We start from the raw sequence: 23,553 nt of genomic DNA, 5'->3' as shown, positions 1-23,553 counted from the left end.
GTACTCGACTTTCAGCGGATAAGTAACAAGTAGGACGCATTTCTATATTTCAAGTCCATTGCAAAGAATAACTGACTAGGATGCAACTAAATATAGCTCATATTGCTTTTACGTCTGCCTTTGTGTGTCTGTGAAAAAGCAAAACCATCCAGCACCTCATTCTCTGTTCTGGGAGGAGAGCAAAGCGTGGCATCTTCTCCGTTGGTGACGGGTGTCTGAATCCTGTCATCCACTGTGTGGCTGCTGTCCTCTTTGCTTTCTTTGGCTTCCAGTTGGTCCTGAATGTAAGCGAGCTGTAGCATGCACGGTCTGCCCTGAGACCTGCGAGTGTCTAGCGAGTTTTCCAGTGAGTTGCCCACTGCCTTCATGTCTGAGAAGGACTCTGCTATTTGACTTCCTGGCTTCAAAGACATTAGCAATGGACCTAGGAAACAAAGGATGCTGATCAGGGATTTAAAAATGGTAAATGGCCTGTATTTATATAGCGCTTTACTAGTCCCTAAGGACCCCAAAGCGCTTTACATATCCAGTCATCCACCCATTCAAACACACATTCACACACATTTAAACACTCATTAGACAAGCTAAAAGACTATTGAAAGGATATTTCATTTACCCACATACAAGTGAAGCACCGGAATATCAAAGGTAACAAATAAATGCAATTTCAGAGGCTACTGGACACAAACAGATCTCACGCACAATCTTTCTTTACTTCTAACCTTTGTCCATGCCACCGAGCCACTCCTCTGCAGTCAGAGCAGGCCTGTTTCCAGCCGTCATTGGATAGAGGTCCTCTTGGTACGACTCCGACTGGAGACACGTGCACGGCAGATTCAGAAAAATATTCAACATTAGGTCTGTGAAATGTGTTCAATTTGGATGTTTGTTTTTCTTTGTGCAGTGGTGTCTGCCATTTTTGTGCAACACTTACCCTGCGGGGTACAATCATAGAAAGAGGCTCGATGAGACTCTTGATTGTCACCAGTTTGTAGAACCTGAAGATTTCACAGGAGCTCACATCGAGGCCTCGCTTCGGCATCACACCTGCAGGTTAACACACAGGCGCACACAGATTGTATTCATTCTATTTTCAGCATCAATATTAGTCAAGGTAAGACGTACTGTATTTATATGGGGACTCAAATCTTATTTTTTTAAAAACACACTTTCCTCTGTCACCAGGAAATTCACCTGCAGGCAGAGCAGCAGGCAGTTAAAGGTTAACCTGTATCAGAGTAATTTTATAAAGCAGAGCCACTACAATTCCACTTCACTAAGCGCTTTGGGAGATTCTAATATACATTTTAACCACAACAAACAGGTGAAATAACAAATCTATCAAGTGCACATGTGACTTTTTTGCTGCCTGTACACCTGACCTGAGCCACAACCCCTTCGATCAGCTGTTTTGGCTATGCAAATATTGGAGGCTTATTTGCACAGCAAATTTGCTTAAAGGTGCACAGTGTCATCACAGTAGGCGGAGTTTCCAAACAGGGTTCAACTGTCACGTCTTTTATTAACACTCACTTTAGGAAATAATGTGTCGGTGACATTAATAAAGTTTAAAATTGAGCGCGTGTTTATGTGTGTGTGTTCCTTACCCAGTCCTTTCTGAGGTAGTTGTGAGCGGTACTCTGTTAAGAAGTGAATGTATGGTTTTTCTGTGCTGATCTCATAGTACCTGATATTTCCATCACCCTAAAAAGATAAAAAGCGTAAGTCTCTGTAACAGTAATAAAGAATATTTTCTGTATGAAGCTTTTAATATGATTGTTATGATTTGTTTGGGGTTTTTTTTTTAACATGTTTCAGAGTCCCACCTTCCCAGCAAGGTAGAGCATGTGTGTGTCGGGGTCGTAGAAAGGAAAAATGACCCCCGACGAACCGTCCAGGTTGTCTTCCAATAAAGGCGCGGACAGATCATCCTACAAACACACACGAGGATCAAAAACGTGTTAAAACACAAGACCTACGCGGCGCTGATGTAAACAACATACAGAAAATATCAAAACACTGACTGAAATCCAATGCTCCCTAAGAAGCACTCTGCAGCGGCGAATTAAAAACACTGAGCGCTCAATCCCTAATCCGAGCTTTGCCTTAATCCTCCACCCACGATACGCTCTAAATCATCACAACACGCCGGCCTGGCACACCAACTATTACTACTACTAGACTACTATGTGTGATGAGACTGGGTGATGACATAATCGCGATGTGACAAATAACTTTGGCTCCACTTGAACACGGGAATCAGTGAGCTGCTCAGGTAAACGTGCAGGGTTGCTGAACTGGTGCATTTCATCCACTAGGTGGCAGAGTTGCACTTGTGACAGGCTCGAGAGGTGTTTGGTAGTGAAGGAAGTATTCTGAGATATCATTAATACAACAACTTCTGACTTTACAAGAAAAAGAAATCCTCAAATGTTGTCAGAAAAACGCTACAAAAAATGTTTCCTTGTGCAAAAAAGGTCAGAACATGAACCTGGCTGCACATCAGATAATTTCACAGGTAAGAAAACTTTATCTCAAAGCTCAGGGGTTTAAATGATTTAGGCCAGGAAATGAAGCTGCCAAAAGTCATGACCTCTCCAATGGTGACGTAATATGCTGACCATTACTTCACTCGTGTTACTATTAATACTCTGTAAGCTTAGATTTCACTTATTTGTGGCCCTTCTGTTGTTGCCAATTTCCCGATTTCTCCTCCTCCTGCAGTCCTGCTAAATTCCCTGGATATAAGTGTTCAATATATTAAACTTAGTACAAATTATTCACACCAGCCTGACTATTTTTAGCCAAGACTGCCCCCAAGGAACAGGGTGCTCTCATTATTCCAGCATCCAGACCAGCAGGTAAGCGCTGAGCTCACAATTACAATTGTTTACACGAATGCTTGTGCTGCGATATTTATTATCCAGAGTCTGTCCTGTCTTTGCAAATCCTCGTCAGAATGATCCTAATTTGATCAGAAATATCTACAAGTTTAACAAGTAATCGATGTGAGGAGTGTCGACTGACAAAAAAAACAAAACAAACACCCCCACCAGACATTTGCTGACATTAATGCTTTTCTTCATCAATTAGCTATTTCAATTAATATTCTATTAGTAAACATGTGTTCAATGTAAATAAACACGTGTGTGAGATCTCAAAAATGCCATTTTTACTATGAACATTTCTCTTTTTTCTCAACCTTTTGCTTTGCTACAAAAAACACAAAAGCTTTTTGTAAAATTGTGATATTTTGTTGCAAATGTCTTGCTGCATTGCTCTGTAACGTCTCTCACCTGATCCCACAGTGCTATCTGCCGATCATTGTAGCGCGACGTTCCCGACGTGAGAAGCATCTTGGTGTTTCCCAGGATCAGCACTTTACTGGCTCTGTGCGTCTTGCAGCTGCTTTCCTGCAAACGTGACACAGTACACATGACGTGCAGCATTAATCAATGAACCCCGATGAACATTTATGCCACTTATAAGTCATATAAAGAGGTTTGTGTTACACCACTGGGATGTAATATGTGTAGGAGTTCCCTGACTGGGCAAAGGAAGCAAGAAAAGACTGATGAACAGTGTGTGAATCACTGGCTGGTGACCCGGTGGGCTGTGGGGCTACTCTGTTATCCAGGCCAGGCCAGAGGTATCAATTCTGGCTGTGTGGTGCTGGATGAGTGCCTGGGTGCCCACGCAGGGAGCGGAGGGGGCAGTAACAAGTAGGGAACTCCCACTTATGTAATATTTGCTGTGATGCTACTGTGGACCAAACGCAGGCTTACAGTTCAATAATTTTCTTTTACAAATGAGAGCCAGTTTAGACAGATTGTCACATGGACTTTACGCTGGTCTGAACTTCCTACTGTTAAACGATACCATTTGCAGCTTCTGACTGAGGTAATTAAGCTTAAGTCTGAGTCTTCCACCTAAAATCAAAGTGTTTAAATTCAGATCACTTGCTGTTTTTCCCCCATTACAAAAAAAGGGAAGATAAGAGAAGTGCACACGTGCACACAGCAGTACCCGCAGCAGCGTTCCAGAGCGCGACTCCATCAGGCGGACTTTCCTGTCCTTGCAGGCGGTAGCAAGAAGACTTCCATCTGTATTGAAAGACATGGACAAGACAACATCTGGGTGGTGACTGATGGTCCGCACGGGGTTCTTTATCACCGGCTCCGGACAGTCCAGGTTCCAGATCATTATCTGGAGGCGGAGAATCACACAGAGATCAACGCAGGTGGTTAGGCCAAGAAGTCAGACACATTAAAGGGTGGAAAGTAACTGGTGGTGTGCTACAAGTAAACCACTTTGTATCAAAAAACAACGATGCACTGACATCACCAACATACGATTAAGCCGCTCAGAGGGCCGAGTAATTACAGAGAGTGGTACATAACGGTTGTGCGAATGGACATAACAGTGCATACTTTGCTTATCTCAAAGGAATTTGTGCTATTGCACTCAGCTGTGTGGATGAAAAGAGGCAGAATTGTTTAAACATGGGAGGCCAGCATGTGTGCAAATACAGGCAGTAACTGGAGCACGTATCTCTGGAGTTAAGACATCGCACCTACGGCCCAAAACGATCTGAATACTTAGGCTAACAAACAAAGTGCTCGTGATGCTGTGTAATGTAATATCTGAAATCTTTACAGGTCAGTTCAGTGTGAACTGCAGGGCTGCACTGTGACAGATAAGTGCTCTCGGTTTAGGTCACAGTGCTTTCGGAGTTCATGCCTCGTTATCTTATTGTCTATAAATGACTCCAGGCTTGTGTAAGAGGTGGTGTGTGTGTGTGTGTGTGTGTTACCTGGTAGTCATAGGCAGTACTGAAGAGGATGTTGTTAGCAGTTGGGTGCCACTCGATGAGGCCCACTCTGCGACTGTGACCCTGGAGCTCCTTCCACGGTACTGTAATATTTTTATACACACCGTGAGGAGGGATTTCCCACACTTTAACCTACAAACACACACAAAGAGGACCAAATTGATGAAGATCCGTGCCAGAAACAAACCATCTCTTTCTCAATCCACAAAGAACAGCCAACAGAGAAAGACATTTAAAACAAATAGCCTGAAACTAGGTTTTTTCCTCTCTCTCTACAGTGATTTGTTCTGAGCATCTGCCAGGTCAGAGCTGAGGAATGTGAGGAATGACTTCTAGCTCCTTTCTGAAGGCTATAAAATGATCTCCCTGCTGCAACATGCTCAAATCCCATGAAAATGACAACACGTCAGTAAACCTCACTGAAAATGGACTCTGTGTGTGTTTCGGTGTACAAACCGTGGCGTCCTCGGAGCAGGAGGCGATGCAGCACTCGTTGAAGGGATTCCATTTGATGTCTAACACGTTGCCCCTGTGGCCCGACACTCGAGGTTGCTGAGGGTCCACTTTACCCGTCTGGCAAAATTTAAAACACAAAACATGGACATTAGGGAAAATCACAATATTTTTCCTCTTGGAAACAAAAGTGAAACCACTAATCAGCTGCTCGCTACACTGTGGAATAAGAAATCCTTCTCCTCACATATCCTGTTATGAATAATCGGGCCCCATCTTATCTCACAGACGGACGGACGCCCTCTCTACTCCCTCCCGGCGAAAGGCGGGGTACACCCTGGACAGGTCGCCAGTCTGTCGCAGGGCTAACACATAGGGACAGACAACCATTCACACTCACATTCACTCGCACATTCACACCTAGTGGCAATTTCGATTAGCCAATTAACCTATCCCCACAAGCTGCATGTCTTTGGACAGTGGGAGGAAGCCGGAGTACCCGGAGAGAACCCACGCAAACACGGGGAGAACATGCAAACTCCACACAGAAAGACCCTGGCCTGTTGGTGGAATTGAACTCAGGACCTTCTTGCTGTGAGGCAACAGTGCTAACCACCGTGCCACCGTGCTGCCTTTTTTTCCACATTTATTTGTTTATACACCACTTTGCATTTAATCATTAGTTACCATTAATCTCCGTCTCTCTGCGTGTCTTTTGTCCCATCTTTCTCTCCACAACCCCAACTGCTCATGACAGATGGCTGCAACTCCCTGAGCCAGGTTCTGCTGGAGGTTTCTTCCTGTTAAAGGGGAGTTTTTCTTTCCCATGGTCACCAACTGCTTGCTCATAGGGAGATGTCTGATAGTTGGGGTTTCCTTTCTACTTTTGTAGGTTCTTTACTTTATAATATACAGCATCTTACACACACACACACACACACACACACACACACACACACACACCCTGAGAAATAATATAGGTCGGGCTGACCCAGCCCACAGTGACTTGAATGGCATGGAAAGTCGTAGTGTAGGGTTAAGAGGAGTTCCCGGTTAAGTTAGGATGCAGATTTCCCACAGAAGTCTAAATCAAGCTTTATCCTTTATCTACAGTAACTGGCATGTAGTGACCATAACCCGAGCTGCACAGAACCAACATATAGAGGAAGGAAAGAGACGAAAAACAAAAAAGACAGCCTATTTAAAAACATGCAAAATAACAATTTTGCACTATACTGTACATTAAAACAAACTGTGCCAGCAGTCCCCTGAAGTGCCCTTGAAGGTTATGTTCGTAAAAATCACAGAACTGGTGTCTGTAATTTCAGAGTTTTTTTGTAGCTCAATCCAAGAAGTCGAGCTGCCCACATAAAAAGCAGTTTCCTTGACCTCTGTGCAGCCTTGTTACAGAGTTTGGAGAGCTCAGGCTGCCTCTATATACTTCTAACAGCTGAACTTTTTCTTTTGGCCAATTGTGGGCAGCGATATAACCTATCGACGTTAAACTGAGTGAATGTATGATAGAATAACATTAGCATTCACCTGGAGTTGCATTTGTCGTCAGCCAATGAATTCAACTGTTTTTGTTTGGGGGGGGGGGGGGGGGGGTTTCTCTACCAACTCCTCTGGGAAAATATCGGGATTTAGCTGCTAAGTGATGCTAAATAGGCAGTCAGCTATGTTAAAACCTAAAACTGATGAGAAATGAGAACAAAACACGAACAACAAAAGCCCAGACAGGCACTAAAAGACGTAGACTTTTGCTTTAATCTGAGTGAAACTGCAGATTTGGCGTTAATATCTGCAGGTCTGCCTGTATAAACATCTTCTTACGCACTGAGTGAATTTGGTGCTTATAAGTATTCCATCTATTTAGTCACAGCTCATCATAAACAGACTCATAATGGACAATTTAAAAAAAAAAGAAATCAAACCAGGAGAGCCAACATTTCAGTCTGAGATGATACTGCTGCATTATGCAGCTAAGTAATCTGTAATGTAGCAACTCCACACCAGATTTTTCTTTTCCCCTTTACTTTGAGACTTGTACCTTGTGGCTACAACCACACTCGAGTGACATCCCTTGAGGACGTTTATGAGAGCTGCCTCTGGAACCACCAAAGGTAAGTGAAAATTCCATGTATCTAAACACGACGTGCTGACATGTGCAGGTTAGGGCGGGTATTTTCATTCAAGAAAAAAAAAGCCAACTCTACATGACAACATGACAACTAACTACTCAGACTGAAGGTGGAATTACACTAACTGTTTTTAACAGACACACAATGATACTCGTACAACGCGGAAGATTTTCCGCCTCAACAAGCCGGCTAATTGTTCCATTCGTATAAGCCGAAGCTCCTTTAAACTGACATTCCTGCTCAATAATCTAGCCTGTAGGTGCGTAAGGTGTGTTTGAAACAAGAAAATGACGTAACCATTATTTAAACTTCCAGCGAGCCCAACGCATGCACGCAAAAAAGTATTACATCTGCTCCTGTTTTTATATGCATTAACTACTTTCGTCACAGAACAACAGCTCATCTGTAACAGGCAGAGGTGGGATGTGGAGGCGATTGAGGGGAGGGAGTGCTGAAATTTCACATCCTTTGAATAGTGAAACGGAGGGGAAGAGAGGGGTCAGAACGTGAGTTATGTCATTCCTAAGCTCCTATGCAACTCTTACACATGCCAGGAGGATGGTGATAACTCAAACAGAGAGGCAAAGTAAAGAGAGGTGTGGAGCTTGATGAATCCCTCTGGACTGGAGATGTACAGAGAGACAGAGGATCTGTTTAGAACGTGAGGGCCGACTTTTATTTGTTCTGCTGTTGTGGCTGACATCAGCAGTGGATGTCATAACACGCATAAATCATGTGTGAAAGAGTGAAGGGGGAATGAGACAGACTAATGATGTGATATTTAGGTTGTAGCACATGAGCAGCCAGGGTTGTACTTTATTTAGAGATTCTTCAGGCTGTGTTAATGCTGAGCTATTTATAATCAGACCCAGGTGTGTATATCCATGCAGGGAGAACAAAAAAGAAGAAAGAGATGGTGAACAATTAGCAGAGACAATTCTGCCCTCCAAAACGTTCACTTTATCTGAGGTTAGAAGAAAAATGCTGAGAAGCAAGAGCTTTTTGGCTGATCTTTGCTCAAACATGTGCGAAATCTTTAGCGTGGTGAAAGTTCAGAAGGGCCATTTTGTTTTTGAATATATCTGTGAAACCAGAAAAGGAACAATCACGCGAATCCATTTTGAATATCACTACAGTCTATAGTGCTCTCAGAACAGTTTTTTCAATAAATTTGGATAATGTAACCCTTGTGCTCTCTTGGGAAACAAGTTAAAGTTTGAAGAAATTGATTTTTAAAAAAAAATGCAGACATCTGGGAAACCTTTTTAAAACAGCCTAAAAAAATGAAGAAAAAGAAAGCGATGGAAAAATTGTTTGATTTTTTTTGTGTGGAAATCCTAATTTGTTTGATAAGGCCTCAATCACGCTTTCCTCAACTGGCTGCTGAGTGGTTGCTGAAGGTCACGTGCTGTTGCTAGGTGGCATTGGTCACAAAGAAAGTGCTGCACGAATTCCTTTAGTTACTAGCGTATTCCCACAGTCGCCTGTAGTTTGTATAGAAGACGCAGACTCGTCTGCAAACACTCTTCAACTACTCACCAAGCGGTAGTGAAACTGTGAAAATGTAACACAAACAGGAAATGCAGACCATGTCAAGTACCCTCTTTGTGACTGATCTCACCCAGCAACCACTTGCAAACCAGTTGGGGAATACACATTTTTCCCTAGCATTTGTTGCTTGCCAGGAGGGCCCTGACCTGTCTGTAGATCTGCATGTCTGAGGCCTTAGATATTAACAGCAATGTGACATGATGCTAAGGAAACAACTAATGCTCATACAGTTAATCCAGTGTTTTCTTTATTCTAATAACTGAGATCATGTTTGTTTGCTTTTGCCTTCAATTTATCAACAGTAAGAGATGAAGCTGTCTATGCCATTGCTAGTCAAAAGAAGCAATTTTTAAGAACTACATTAAAGTGAACTTTTTCACTTTATCTTCTGAGAAATGTGACAAGTTAAGAGACAGCATTTCTGCAGACCAACTACCTGTACACCTAAAATCTCTTCCATAATGTCACAACTTTTTGCTCACCGTTTTTTGTTTAATATATGGACTTCATCTGTAACCCAGCCAAAAAAAATCCTCAGATTTGCTGAGATGTTGTTTCATTGGGACAACAGCTGCCACTTAGAAATAAAGCAGACACACAGTATTTGAGTCATTCCTAACTTTGAGGAGTCAGAGGTGCTCAGTTTAGGTCTTTTGTCTGACTGGAACAACACAAGTGGGGAAAAAAATGGCACCTTATTCTTGTGTCTTCTCTGCATTATGAGGTAAATGCTGACATACTGCTCATGTCGTGGCTCATGCCTGTGAACCTGATGCGAGGTACAGATACTCACATGATGGACAGACAGGACCAAGAAGGCCCCTCCTCCAGCACACTCAGTGATGACAGCCAGGAAACGTGGGTTGATCGCACAGAAGCTGTTGTCCTGCACACTGCGTGTGATTGGCACGCCATCAAAGCAGTTCTCCTTGGTGGCGGCCTTACCAAACACGTGGCGGAACTTGGAGCTGCGGTACTGAGGACGCCATGTCATCTGAGGGAAGGGCGAGGAGAAGAGAGGTCAGCCAAGGAGAGCCATCCATCGCACAGTTATGAAGACAGAGGATTTTATAGACACTAAGCCTCCTGGTCCACGAGCACAGGAGGGTATTATTTAATGGTAGATGTAATAAGACAGGGAAATGATAACAAAACTAACACTCGCTGCTCCATAAGAAGTACAAAATTAAAAAAAACTCTTAGAGCGTTCGCCTTATCTCATACTTTGTGACACAGACCTTTCAGATCAAAGCAGCGATGGCTTCACTGGCAAACAATAAAACAATAAAAGCAGCACAGATTTTATTTCAGTATCAGAGGTGGTCAGCCACGTCTCAGATAAAAAGCATGACACAGAAACCAGCGTGTTAAAGTATAAACAATAAAATAAAAACATGTTCTGCAGGGCTACTGCAGCATCTATGGACCATCAAACAAACAGTAAAAGGGGGGTTAACTTAATTAAGGAATGACACCATATGCATCATGGCAGACGGATGTATGAAGGGTTGCTCTTTAACCAAAATGTAGTTCTCAAACTCACTGACAGAAAGTGTACACTAAACATCATTCAAAGGAATTAAAAACCGCTTTGAAGGTAGAAAAAATTATTTTCTGTTGTAAACAACAAAAAGTTTTTACCTTAAATATCTGCTAATGACTTTTTTCTAACTTATGTGGGCCATTTTGCCCCTATTTAATATGAACTAGGTGCACATGGGTAGGAAAAGTGGGGTTAAAGATCAATAACATGAGCAAAGAGACAAGTCCACCAGGGAAGTCTGCTGTCTACAGTCCATGTAAGTATGCACCATCAGCTCTATCTATTCCAAAATATGTGCACTGACTTTATCACGTCCCACGCAAGCCTACAGACTTACAGGTCCATGCAAACTACTACAGGTTGCTAGTAGTTTGCATGGAAAAGAACTTGCAAATTACTCAGAGTGGTAGTGAAATGGACACAGTTTCCCTTCAAAGAAAAAGCTGCACCTTTACCACTACAGCAGTAATGCACAACTTTTACTCTGAGGTCAAACCATCTCTTTTTCCGGTTAGTATCACATTTTTTCAACTTTTACTGCCGCTTGCAGAGTAATGAGAGTATCTATTGGTGACCGTGGTATCCTGCCAGCAACTAAAACGATCACATGGTGGGTTTTGGATCAGAACCCTCTATGCAACGAGGTAGCATGTTACTGTACTAAATTTAGTAATTATATTAATTACTATTACATTGTTACTTTCAAGGAATACCCATGTTTCCCTAGCGACCAGTGGTTACCGGGTAGATCACTGATTGGACTTGTGGCCTGTGCGACTGAGGCATTAACGTAAAATGTCAAGTAGGACAAAGAGGGAAAATACTCAGGTCAACCTCAGGACACAAGCTGTCTCAAGCCAAAAAGTGCATAACTCGTGGCGTTCCACAGGGTAGTATTTTAGTCCCATTTTTATTACCATTACGTGTTAATGGATGTAGGTTTTGCTTGTTTTTATATGCCAATTATTTAGCGTTTCTTTTCCAAGGAGACTGCGGTTAAACAATTTCTGAGCAAACCGCCCGGCAGTAACTGGTAGATAACTTCTCACTTCATTTGGAAATAGGCTACAGTGCTTGGGTTCCATGTAATAAGTCAGCACAACGTATTAAATAATGATGTAATGAAACAAGTCCACAAACAGACACATCATCATTTTATTGTTTTTTGGCCATTTAAGGTCGGCGTACTTCTAGCGAGCATCCAAACTACAATATAAAAACAGTATGTAGTGCATTGACAGTGAGTTGCTCTCCATGTTAGTACTTCAAAGCATCCAAGAAAGAGTTACATCTAAAAATAGATAAAGACACCACTGAGCTACTGAACATGAACGAAATGTATCAAGGTAGAAAATGTGAGCAGCTCAGAGCTTCATTTTTAACAACCATCTTTGATCTATTTTAAGCACATCTGGTTTTATTTTTAGGCTTATAAAGCTAGTTATGAAAGGCTAACTAGAAGTGTAACAATCTACCTACTGGAAATGGTTGGGAGAACATTTTCACTTTCGCTTTTGTTCCATATGAGCTCATCTGTGTATATGTTGTGAATGACAATATCCGCAGTAAAGATTTTAATTGTATTTGTATCACATACACATGCTTTTTCCTAACCAGTGTCATCAAAATGTATTACAGCTCTCAATAAAGTCTACTACATTTAATGTATAAGGAGTGAAAAACCTGCAATACTTTCCCAATCCGGACTCTCTTTTTAGCCGCTTCCCCTTAAGCCAGTCGATGCATATGTCATTATTGTGAGAGATAAGTGGCTCTGCTCCACTGGGACGAGGTCTGGCCAGCCAGCATGTCTGCTCTGCTGCTCTGGCTGGCTTTCCGCCTGCCTGCTGCATGGTCATTACTTATGAATTAGGGGTGGAGGCGGCTGATGGACAAGAACGCAAAAATGGATTCAACCAACAAAGTATAGTAAATGGAGAGAGCGATTAGAGAGCTACAGGAACATCGAAGAACAAGAACAACAGCAGTAGGAGGTGGAGGTATAAACCCATTACAGGTTTGTGTTTTCCTACAAATCGCACCTACAGCAAATCTTGTCACTGAAAACAGTGACATCATGCTCCTGTTTTATGTGGACTGCCCTCTGGTTTTTCACATGATGGCTAAATAAATACATGGTGAGCATGATGCAGGTGTGGCTGGAAAGAGGCCGAGGAAGGATTTAGACCAACAGAAGGAAAAAAATCAGGTTTAGAGAAAGCAAAAAGAAAGGAAAGAAGAATGCTACAGAGGTGTGGAGCATGACTTCATGGCTCAGTTTACCCTTCCACCTCTCACCTCCTAGCCCGAGGCCGTCACAGAGAGCCTCGTACTGCCACACGGGAACCTGAGAAGGATTTAAACTACTCAGGTGTTTAAGACTCTAATTGCCACTCAGGCGTTCATCAGTCACATCCATGACTGCGATTACCACAGTTACCTTGTCAGCAATTGCTGCAATAACAAAAAGACATTTCGCTCATCCTCAACCTAAATGCTTAAAATAGAGTAACTTGAAAAATGGTGTCTCTTTTCTTTTGCTAAAGCTTCTCCTAAAATTGATCACAGATAAACTGATTCATCTAAAATATCCAGATTTTTCACAGGGCCACGTGATGCATCTTCAAATCTTATCCAGTCCAGTTTAATTTTTATTTTTTTATTATAGCAGATGCAAAAAAAAAAAAAAAAAAAGCAGCAAATCTGGAAGATACTTGAACAAGCAAGTTTGAAGTCTGAGTCTGCAGCTGTGAGGGCAGCTCTGTGAGCCGTTACTTTAATAATAAAAATAATAATGGATTGCATTTATATAGCACTTTTCAAGGAACCCAAAGCGCTTTTTACAATTCCACTATTCATTCACTCTCACATTCACACTCTGGTGGAGGCAAGCTACGGTTGTAGCCACAGCTGCCCTGGGGCAGACTGCCATATCGCGCCATCGGCCCCTCTGGCCAACACCAGTAGGCAGTAGGTGAAGTGTCTTGCCCAAGGACACAACGACCAGGACAGAGAGCCCAGGGACAGATCCCCTGAGCCACAGTCGCCCTCACTTTAGGAGTTCATATGCTAAAATGCAAGAGCAGATGCTATATGGCTTACACACACAGGGAGTATAAAAATGCTGAAATAATTTAAAGCAAAATAAAGCAAGAGGCTCTTCATAAAATTGTGACCATGTGAGATATACATTTGGACCAAATTTAATCCAGAAACACCTCCTGGTTTTGATAGAAAAGCCGTGAACACCCACAAAAAGTTGATGCCAGTCCACTCACTGGAATAATGGTTAATATACAGTACATGTCTAAATTAACTGTAATACAAAAAAATGAATGGAAACCATCTTACAAGGGCTTTAATTAAACCAGTAGGATTATTTTACTATTACCGTTCCCTGCTGTGCACTCCCCTCACTCAATCTGACCGCTGTCTCTGAAGACGAGCCCGCGTAATGCATCCGTCAGCCAGCCTGAACCACACACTCGACCTGTTCGTAAAGCGTGTGCAAAAGTGCGATTGTCGCTCAGTTCATCATGGAAAAATGACTCAGCCCCACCATACCAACGCATGATGCTCAACTAGCCCCTCTGATAAAACCCACATTTTTCATTTCGAGCAGTGACTATATTAAAAGAACTCCGAAACATAATTTTTGGTGGAGCTATAATTTCAGATCACGTGTATTCGTTTATGGCTGTGCTACAGTATTGTTTGATCCATTTGTGTTGTTGGTAAAATGACACATCATGAGACTGAGAAAAGAGAAGGAAAAAAAAAACAAAACAGGGCTGGTGGACTGACGGTTTAAAAATTAGCCCATGTTTGGGGGCTAATGCTCAGGTCCTGCTCTACTATACAAATGTCATTCTAGCCCATTGTTAGGTGGGTGCCAAGAAAATCATGGTGTCATAATACATTAAATATAATCATATTATTCAAATTTTGTGGATATAAATTAGAGGTGACTGTTGTAAGATGTGTGTTAACTCCTGATCACGTAGTAGGTTCACAGACAGAGATTTAGTGTATTAATATCAGATACTGTAATCAAATCACTTAAAAAATACATATTTTCCAAGTTATTTTTGCTGTAGGTCGTGCACACTGTGCTACAGTGCGAGTTACGCAACTTCTAAAACTGCTAGTTGAAAGTTGTTCCCCACACACTGTAATAACTTTAAAAAACAACGTTTGTATAGTTATAGTTCCATGTTAAAGTATGGACTGCTTAAAGTAGTTTAAATATTAAATTAAGTTGAAACACTGAAAACATGACAGATGGCGCCGCTAAAGCTTATCTCACAGATTCGTTGATGTCTGAAGGTGGAAGCTTAGTTTTGAAAACAAATTCATGGTGATTATCAGGTTTTTATGACATCTATTCTGCTCTATCTGCTCCGTAACAAAAAACCTGTTAACTTCCTTACTGGAAGTTAAATAAACCGAACTGTAAATATGCCAGACAGCCATAAAGGTGTGAGGGGAATTCAGTCATAGAACTGTTATTAAAATAGTTTAAAATAAATATATATATATATATATATATATATATATATATATATATATATATATATATATATATATATATATATATATATATATATATATATATATATATATATATATATATATATATATATATCTTTATTTTAACAAGACGTATCCAAAAAAACTTTACAAAAAAAATATTGGAGTTTGCTTTTTCCAGTGCAAAAGATTTTTGCACGGTTTGCAATAATCAATTAACCAGATTGTTCACAAAGGGTCTCCAAACCTCTTCAAATGTTGAAGTCTGTCTTTCATCAAACCATTTCTTCTTTCTAGTGGATGGTTTGGCATCATTCGCCCTTCTAACTGAGGTTTCTGATGCACATTTTTAGCAAAAGACTGAATGCATCAGTTGGCGAGCGAGCTACACGCAATTACAACCCGGACCACATCTGGACTGCTGTAATCAGCGTTCATGTATTGCTGAGGCTTACAAGACCAGAGGGAGAAGCTTCCAGGGCCGACAGCTAGGACATCTTGTCGCGTCTAAAGCGGGTTGTAATCAGGCCGGTGGCAGCTTTCTTTCAGCTGCGTCTTGGAGCAGGTACGCAGCAGGCTGCCGGGTGGTGGGCGGCCTGTCTTTTGCTCTTCACAGAACTGATGACGGAAACACTATTCTGGCTATTTTTACTGTGGCTTCTTACTGATCAAAAGGCAACCAGGCATGCTCACTGACAGCGGGAAAATGATTTTATTCATCAGGACTTCTGTGACAGGCTTTATGTCTGGCAAAATAAAATAAAATTTAATTTAAAAAAAAAGAGGAGATGCAGTCTTTTTTGTCAGAGGGAAATTTATTTTAGTCTGTGAGCAGGGAGTCACAGCGGTAACCGCATTAAGGGGGCTGTAAAAACAGTCATGAAACTAAACTGAAAACACAGATATGACTCTTTTAAAAAAAAAAAAAGATATATTGTACATCTGGTTTGTTCTGCCTGAGTTCTTTGTAGGTCTGTAGTTGTGTATACATCCTCTCCTAGAGACTGCCTTTTAAGCACCTCGTAAGTCATAACCACGTAGACTAGCAGCCACTCCTTTCTTTGACTAGCTTGGCACTGAGGGAGGGGTTTCACAGTTCAAAGTTCACTTATTGGTGCCCAGCCTCTAGCCTCCAAAATTCCTATGAGTATGAAATCAATTCCTCCCCTCTGCTGTCAGCAGTAATTCTCATCGAAACACGGTGAATCTTAAGAAAAAGAAGAAAAACAAGCGGGCACGAGCGCTGGCTTCTCAAACTGCAGATGTCGTGTTTTGTAAACGCTCAGAGTGAAATTCAAGACGAGGTATGTACAGGTGTGAGCACATGGCACACACAGACACGCGCGCACACACACTGAATCACTGTGTGCGCACGACTGAGCGACACACACCTCCCTTTGTTTAGACTAGGTGATATCATACACAGATGACAGCTTACAACCTCTCTCCTGTAATAGGATAACAGCCACAGTGATAATCCTGGAGCCGCTTCAATGCAATGGAGCGCACATGTGAGCAAGTATGAAAAGATGGGCCAGGATATGTCCACCTGCCTCGCTGCGTTTACCTGGAGATATCCTCACAATCACACACACACACACCACTATCTCCAAACCATCTCAGTTTCTCTTTCATCAAAACTGTGTCTGACCTCCCAGCACGATTTATGGATACTTTGGACGCCAGGTACGTTCAGAGTCCTTTTCTCCTGGCGAGCAGTTTTACAGGTGTATGAACTCACGTAGAGACAAGAGTGAACTAATGATTAACGTATACGGTATTCGGATGAACAGGGCGTGGATGGTCCGACTGAGAGCTCAAAAAACAGGGCAAAAAAACAGATTAATGGGAGTTTCGTTGTAGGGTTTCCATTATTTTAATTCAAAATATTGACAGAAATGGAGCTGATGTGGCAATGAGATCCACTTTTCCCATTTTTTTTTTTACACCTCACCCATTTTTGTGAAAGTATCCCCCCTCTTCCCCTCTCTTACCCCCACCCCCAGCCTTGTTCTTCTGGAGGTTTCTTCCTGTTAAAAAGGACTTCTTCCTTCCCGGTGTTGCCAAATGCTTGCTCATAAGGGGTCATTTGATTGTTGGTGTTTTCTCCATTTTATTGTGTCTTTACCTTACAATAAAAAGCACCTTGAAGTGAGCGTTTATGTGATTTGGTGTAAGATTTAATCGAACATGGAGAGCTTGTGTGTTGTTCTGCAGTTTTCTGGTAATCTTTTTGCAGTTACGATAACCCTGCACTTTGAGAAAACAGCCGCTGTGCTAAAATGAAGGTCAAGAGACAAACTTGATTATCAGACAGATCTGGTTATCTGTTCTTTAGGTTATAAAAGCTTAAATGCAACCAAACACCTCCCACTGATCCTGGACTGCCGGTAAAATTGCAAGTGCGTGTATTTTGTGTTTGTGTGCGTGTCAAAGAAGAAAGCCTCCGTAAATAAATGGTGCTTTTTCAGTCCTGTCGACCACTCAAAGCACTTTGCACTCCAATCTGCATACACAGCACTTCTCTATCACTAATCCATACTGATGAAGGAAGTCTTTAGGGTCAGTAACTCACCCAGGGATACTTTGGAAGGTTGGTGGGTCGATCCCAGGCTCCCGTAGTCCTGATACAACTTCTCCCGAAGTAATCAGTTTGAAATCCATGTTTACACTTTCAGGACTTTTTTTCTTTTTATCCTACCTTCAGAGTTCAGGGTTTGTTTAAAACATGGAAAGAAGATATGAGATGCTATCACTGATAGGAAATAAGACCAAAACTGTAACTCTCTAAAGTGACAGTGCAAAGATGAAGCAAAACAAACTCCACCCAGCCACGTACCAGACATCATAGTGAGCAGGTACTGCATTAACACAAGTCTGCCCTTAAGAGTTTTCCATTAGTTCCCGGCTGGAGAGAGAGTGCACAGCTCACGCGGTGAACATCCATTAGCTCCTGAAGGACATCCATATGTAACGTAATTTGCAAGACAATAAGATACAAATCACGGCGCACTTATTTCCTAAGAAGACTCACTATAAGCTGAAACAAGACATGAGATGATGACACAATCAGCCGGTCAGGGTTTCACCACAAATCAACAAGCAAAGTTTCCTAAGAACTCCCCGAAATGTTTGATCGTATCCCAGCCGAGTCTTACAGTTTCCCCACTCGGGACACTCGTGTGAATAAATCAGGACTGCCGGCTTAATGAAAAGACCTCAAAAAGACTGAAATCCAAACCAGAAGACGCATATTTCAGTGAATGGGAGTGTTTTGAATCTGTGAGCTGAAATAACTTTACTGGGATGTTAGCTGATGATGATGTCATTTTTACAACAACTCTGGGACAGCTGCCGACGTTTTTTTTTTTTTAAATCCTCAGCAAAAAACTGAAAATATCTCCACACTTACGGTAGCAAATGAGAGCTTACATGTCCGATCTCGGGGCTGTAGGATAATTTACTAAAAGAGCACAAGTGCAGTCACATTAAATGTGAGCTGCTGTGGAAATTCAGATTCAGAGTCAGTCTGCAGAACGGTTTTTGTTTCATCTTGTTCAAGTCTGTCTTATTGATGTGCACTCAACAGTCCTGAGTTTAAAGCTTCGGGGGGGAAATGGCGAGCACGCACACACACACACACACACACACGCATGGAGGTCTAAAGAATAAAACGGAGATCAATAAGCGAATGTCAAACTGCAGAGACCGATCAGAGGGAGCAACACCCACATGGAGGGACAACACGGATGAAAAAGGCTCACTTGAGTCAGGGGGAGAGCGAAGGAGGTGAGGTGGGAGTTCAGCAGTACTCACCCTGTCGAGTAAGTTGTCACTGGTGGAAGAAGCAGCACCAGCAGCAGGGAAGAGGGAAACAGTTGATCTCTGTCTTCAGTGACAAGCCAAATCAGAAAAAGACAAAAACAAACAAAACAAAAAAACAAACTACAATCACTTCTTTTTCTTTATCCTAGCTTCATGGACCAGTGCTGCTGCTGTTGTGATTACTTTCCCCACACGCGTGTGAACATAAACACACCACGAAACCCAGTCCAAAAAGATCTTACAGTCCCTCCTGCACTCAAGCTCTTCTTCTTTGATGTGCACAATCAACACAAGCAGTCTAGTCAGCGACGACAGACAGTATGTGTGTGTGCACCATGAAGCCCAGAGCGTGTGTGAACAAGCAAGGAGCGAGCGCAGGAGTGTGTACACTCCCCGAGAGGGAGGTGACTGCACAGAGAGAGAGAGCGAGGGGGAGTGAGAGACAGCAGGTAATCTCACTCCCTCTCCTTCCTCGAGTGCCACTCCCTCCAGTCACTCCTCCGCAGCGTTTGCTCAATCAGGATTTCTCACTCTCGTAACTGCAAACGCTCATCTTTAACCCTGTTGCTCAAAATAAAAAAAGGAACGATCTACTCGCCAGATTTGTTTTGTTTACATGTAAAGGTAGTGAAATAACACGTATATGTGGATTCCTAGAAACTCTGACCGGAGTATCTCTGAGACGAGGCTCGGTTCACACACAAGTGATTCAAAGTTCTTCAGAAAAAACGCGCTTGGCAGGTTTTTCAAACTCCGTAAAGGAAATACAATGAAAGCAGGTGGTGAAAACGTCCATACGGCTGAGGGGTTTAAAATAAGCATGAATGTAGGAATACTTTCACCAAATGTCTTTGCAAAGGGAGCCTAAAAAGAACAGATAATATTTTTAGGAAGTGGTTTGCTCAAGCATGAGGAACTGAGCCATACTTGCTGACAGCAGTTATTTTTAAACTGTGACCAAATTTCCCTGCAATGTTTTCTCCAGGTTCAGGTTTACTTGTGATTGTTTTCAGTCTTGCTGCAATTTACAGATGTTCCCTAAAAGCCTCACAGGCAGGTAGTCGGTGCTCTAGACTGAACAACCTTTAGCCAAAATATGAGAACCGCTAATCCAAACTATGACAAACTGGATGCTCCACCTATTCGGATCACGAGTACTACTCCGAGTTAGTTGGAAGCAGATCAGTGGAACAGTTGCTGAGAAAACTGAAGCACCGACTGGAAAATCCGAATTTAGGGTAGGAGTAGTTTCTGCCGTTACATTTTACTGCCAAATATTGTTGACATCTTCATGAAAAAATATTTTTAAAAATGATTTTATTGTCCTGTATACGGCAAACAGGAGCTGGAAAGCTTCACATTTCAGAAGATGGAAGAAGTAAATATGTGGAATTTGATCATAATATACTAATTAGCTTTTAATCAGCTGGTCGATTGATCCAAGTCACATTTTTAGTGGTGATTCCCAAAGACATATTAGCTGAAAGCCTGGAATATTTGGGCATGGTGTGCAGTACATCCTTAAAAACAACAAAACACCAACAGTATCTGGAAGTCATATCTTTTAAGGAATAGGACATAATCTGGCAAAGATCTGACACAGGACCTAAGAGATGCTTCTGTACCTTCAGTTCATCAATCTACTGTATGGGATCATCTTGACAGAGAACAGAACAAAAGGCAGCCAGCTTCCAAAGATGAGCTTTAAGTGTCCTTCAAGAAGCCCAGAGAACTATTCCTGAAGACTATTTAAATACTTCTGAGAAAGCTTACCTACAAAAGTTCCAGCTGTGTTCAAGAATAAAAGTGACTTTCAGGTTGGTTAGGCTTGTCCCCACTCTGTATGTTTTCACACGTTTCATCAAATCAGTGCACCCATTTCCTATTTTCCTAACAAAACAAAAAAATAAAGGGTGGGTTAAAACTTAAGCAAGGTACAGTGCATAAAACGTATGCTTCGTATCGTCTCTTTGTCTCTTCCTCTACGATTTCTGATCTGACAAAGAGAAAAATGTAAAACTATATACTAAAAAGTGATGTAAACTATTTTAAGTGAAGATTTAAAATGTGGGTCCATCTTCAGGAACAAACACAGCACCAGCTCGGCTCCTCACCATTAGCCGACTCATATATTCACACCGATTAAGCCAGATGTTCTCCGCTACAAAAGCGCCAAACTAATATTTCCTGTTAGCGTAATAATCTGTGACAGCCCCTCTCAAACCTTCTGTTCTCTGTGATCTTCAGCCTGCATCAGATATCAGATCGGCTGCATTTTGGGCAGAATGCCAAGCTGCTACAAAAGTCCTTTCAACCGTTCACATGGCTTCAGCTGGACCGTCGAGTCAAAGTGAACCATTATGTAATGGCACATTAGCAGCACACGCTAGGATAACAGGTCGATATGAGGATGGGGTGAGAGAAAGGGGGCGAAAAAAAAAAAAAAAAAAAAAAGAGTTGTCCACTGGCAACTGGCCTTCACAGAGGGGCTGGTCAGTCATTGTTACCACAGAAACCTGAGCTCCTGCACGTTAGCTGTAATGGGAGGAAGTGTTCAGAATACGACTGTTTACTTTACCTGCAGTAAGGTAGGATTTGGCCATGTGTACACATATTTAATGCTTCAATCTTGCCTTTCTGATTGACGATAGCAGATGGTTTTTAATCTTCTCCATTAATCTTCTCTCTTCTTTATTATCAGCAACCGTTTACATAAATGTCTGTCCTATGTACAGTTTTCTCCATCCACTGCTGTCCTACCTGCATAAATGACTGAATGACAGTAACAATACTATTATGTAGCAGAGGTGGGAATCCCCACATAGCCCAAGCATCACAATACTTCCGTCACGACACACATTTTGCGATATGCTGAGTACTGCATATTGCGATTTATCACCTTTTTTCAAAATGCAAATTAGGTCCTCAGAGCTAAACTTTGTGAATATCTGATCTATCCAGTGCTGAAAAATTAGAGTGCCAAGCATACTAGCATGCCACTAAATCCTGCCACAAATGTTGCTATAAGTAGTCTGCTATCAGTCTGCTATTGAATGAGGTCAAGCTAGGGATTTACATACATTCAGTTTTTGATAGTACAGCAATCAACTCTGATAACTTGATGCAAATCACACGTTTCTAGAAATTTATATTTAAACAGACATTCTTACATCTCATAACCCTCCTGTTCTAAAGAAATATAAGTAGAATACAACCAGCAGGAACATGACAGCAACATGTTGACCATTAGTCTGCATTTATGAATTAGACAATTATTTGCAAACCTTCGACAATCTCTCCAGAGTGATTGCAGTCAGTCACAGTATTTTAATTCATTTAAAAATACTGATATAGGCGTTTCTGTTATCAATACAATATCCCCACACAAAATGTGATACCGTGCGGTTTCGATTGCTATCATATGGTAGCGCAATTTAAATGTTACTAAAGGCAAATACTTTTTCCTATATTTATTATTTTAATGAATAAAGTGAATCCAGTCTGCCTCAAGCAAAAAAAAAGAACAAGTGAAAATATTAAAAGCATTTTTTTGTGCGTGTTATGATTTTTAAACCAAAACTGAATCTACAACAGAAAAATCAAGAATCTCGTGTTGTCAGCATTGTGTAGCAGCTTGTGCATGATTGTACATGACAGGACAGATTGCAACAGAAACAAGATTACCTCATTACTGTAACTGACAGATGGAAAAGTGTAGGTGTGTAAGGTAGCTTTGTTATTCTAAGCATCTGCATTGGCACAACTCCATTTCCACACAGCTAGCTGACAGTTACACATGACTGATGGTAAAAAAAAAAAAAAATGCTTCAGGTAACGATCAGCATGACATAGACTCAGCAAGACTTCTAAGCTTATATGTGCCCAGAGGTGCAATAGGTCCCACTGTAGTCCTAAGACTGGACAACAAGTAGAATTTTGTAACTAATTAGCATGATGCTAATTAGCCATTGGATTCATGTTGCTAATGCTAGTAAGCAACTAGCTAGCCAATTAAACACATTTTGCTAGAGTTTCCAAGTTTAAAGATACCATTCCTTGAAATGGGGGAAAACAGAATGATAAATGCATACAAACCCTGCTATATTAAGAAGGTAGTGCACACAATGAATGAGCTGCCATAAGTGCAACACTTGGCTAGCATTATGCTACAGTCAAGCCATGGAAAACAGTGGTGAGAGACTGAAATGATCAAAATTATTATGACCATGTGCAATAACCTTTTGATTTTGCAAAGTAACCCATCAGCGCACACCAACTCGCACTGATTGCAACAGTCTGTCCGCATTTATAAATTAGATGTCAATTATTATTTGCAAATCTTTAACAATCTTTAAGCGTGAACTGATTGAAGCAAGACTGAATTAGTCAAGTTGGACCGAGTTTGTTTGAAGTTGCCTTCCACCAGGTGACTCGTGCAATCACCTTGTGATCAAAAGTTATTACCTAGAGATTGAGCTGACTGGAGAGTCATTACGTTCCTAATGTAATGACTGGCATGTGTAAGCATCAGATTAATGTAGGTTAAAGGTGGAGGTAATTTTTGAACCATTTCAGACAAAGTTTAAGTCATGGCAATATATTTCACAAGCCAATCAAACGTTTTGCACCTAAACCATTTATCTTCATAGCAGAAGATACCTTGTACTTAACTTCATCTG

At 41.5% G+C, this 23,553-nt stretch overlaps 1 protein-coding gene across 2 annotated transcripts in view; it reads right to left on the bottom strand.

Moving 5' to 3' along the window:
- coro2aa (coronin 2Aa) overlaps positions 1-23,553 on the bottom strand; it is a 41,809-nt gene that overhangs the window by 1,706 nt on the left and 16,550 nt on the right. Inside the window, exons 1-11 of one of the 2 annotated variants that reach the window (XM_086295492.1) lie at positions 18,866-19,272; positions 9,770-9,970; positions 5,288-5,404; positions 4,814-4,963; positions 4,027-4,206; positions 3,297-3,413; positions 1,827-1,931; positions 1,608-1,704; positions 935-1,047; positions 723-813; positions 156-424 (exon numbers count right to left, since the gene is read on the bottom strand). In XM_086295492.1, the coding sequence (XP_086151618.1) occupies positions 156-424; positions 723-813; positions 935-1,047; positions 1,608-1,704; positions 1,827-1,931; positions 3,297-3,413; positions 4,027-4,206; positions 4,814-4,963; positions 5,288-5,404; positions 9,770-9,970 (1,440 nt within the window). In that variant the 5' untranslated portion in view covers positions 18,866-19,272. Of the gene's footprint in view, positions 1-155; positions 425-722; positions 814-934; positions 1,048-1,607; positions 1,705-1,826; positions 1,932-3,296; positions 3,414-4,026; positions 4,207-4,813; positions 4,964-5,287; positions 5,405-9,769; positions 9,971-18,865; positions 19,273-23,553 lie in introns of those variants that run through there. The other variant, XM_086295491.1, reaches the window with a different exon arrangement.

Source organism: Aulonocara sp. 'chitande type north' Nkhata Bay, linkage group LG6 (assembly GCF_057382095.1).
Source record: "Aulonocara sp. 'chitande type north' Nkhata Bay isolate Kocher_YH1m ecotype deep benthic linkage group LG6, A_spYH_male_GT1.1, whole genome shotgun sequence".
Lineage (NCBI taxonomy): Eukaryota > Metazoa > Chordata > Actinopteri > Cichliformes > Cichlidae > Aulonocara > Aulonocara sp. 'chitande type north' Nkhata Bay.
The sequence above is the reverse complement of the archived record's forward strand: the minus strand, read 5'-3'. Positions and strand labels throughout refer to the sequence as shown.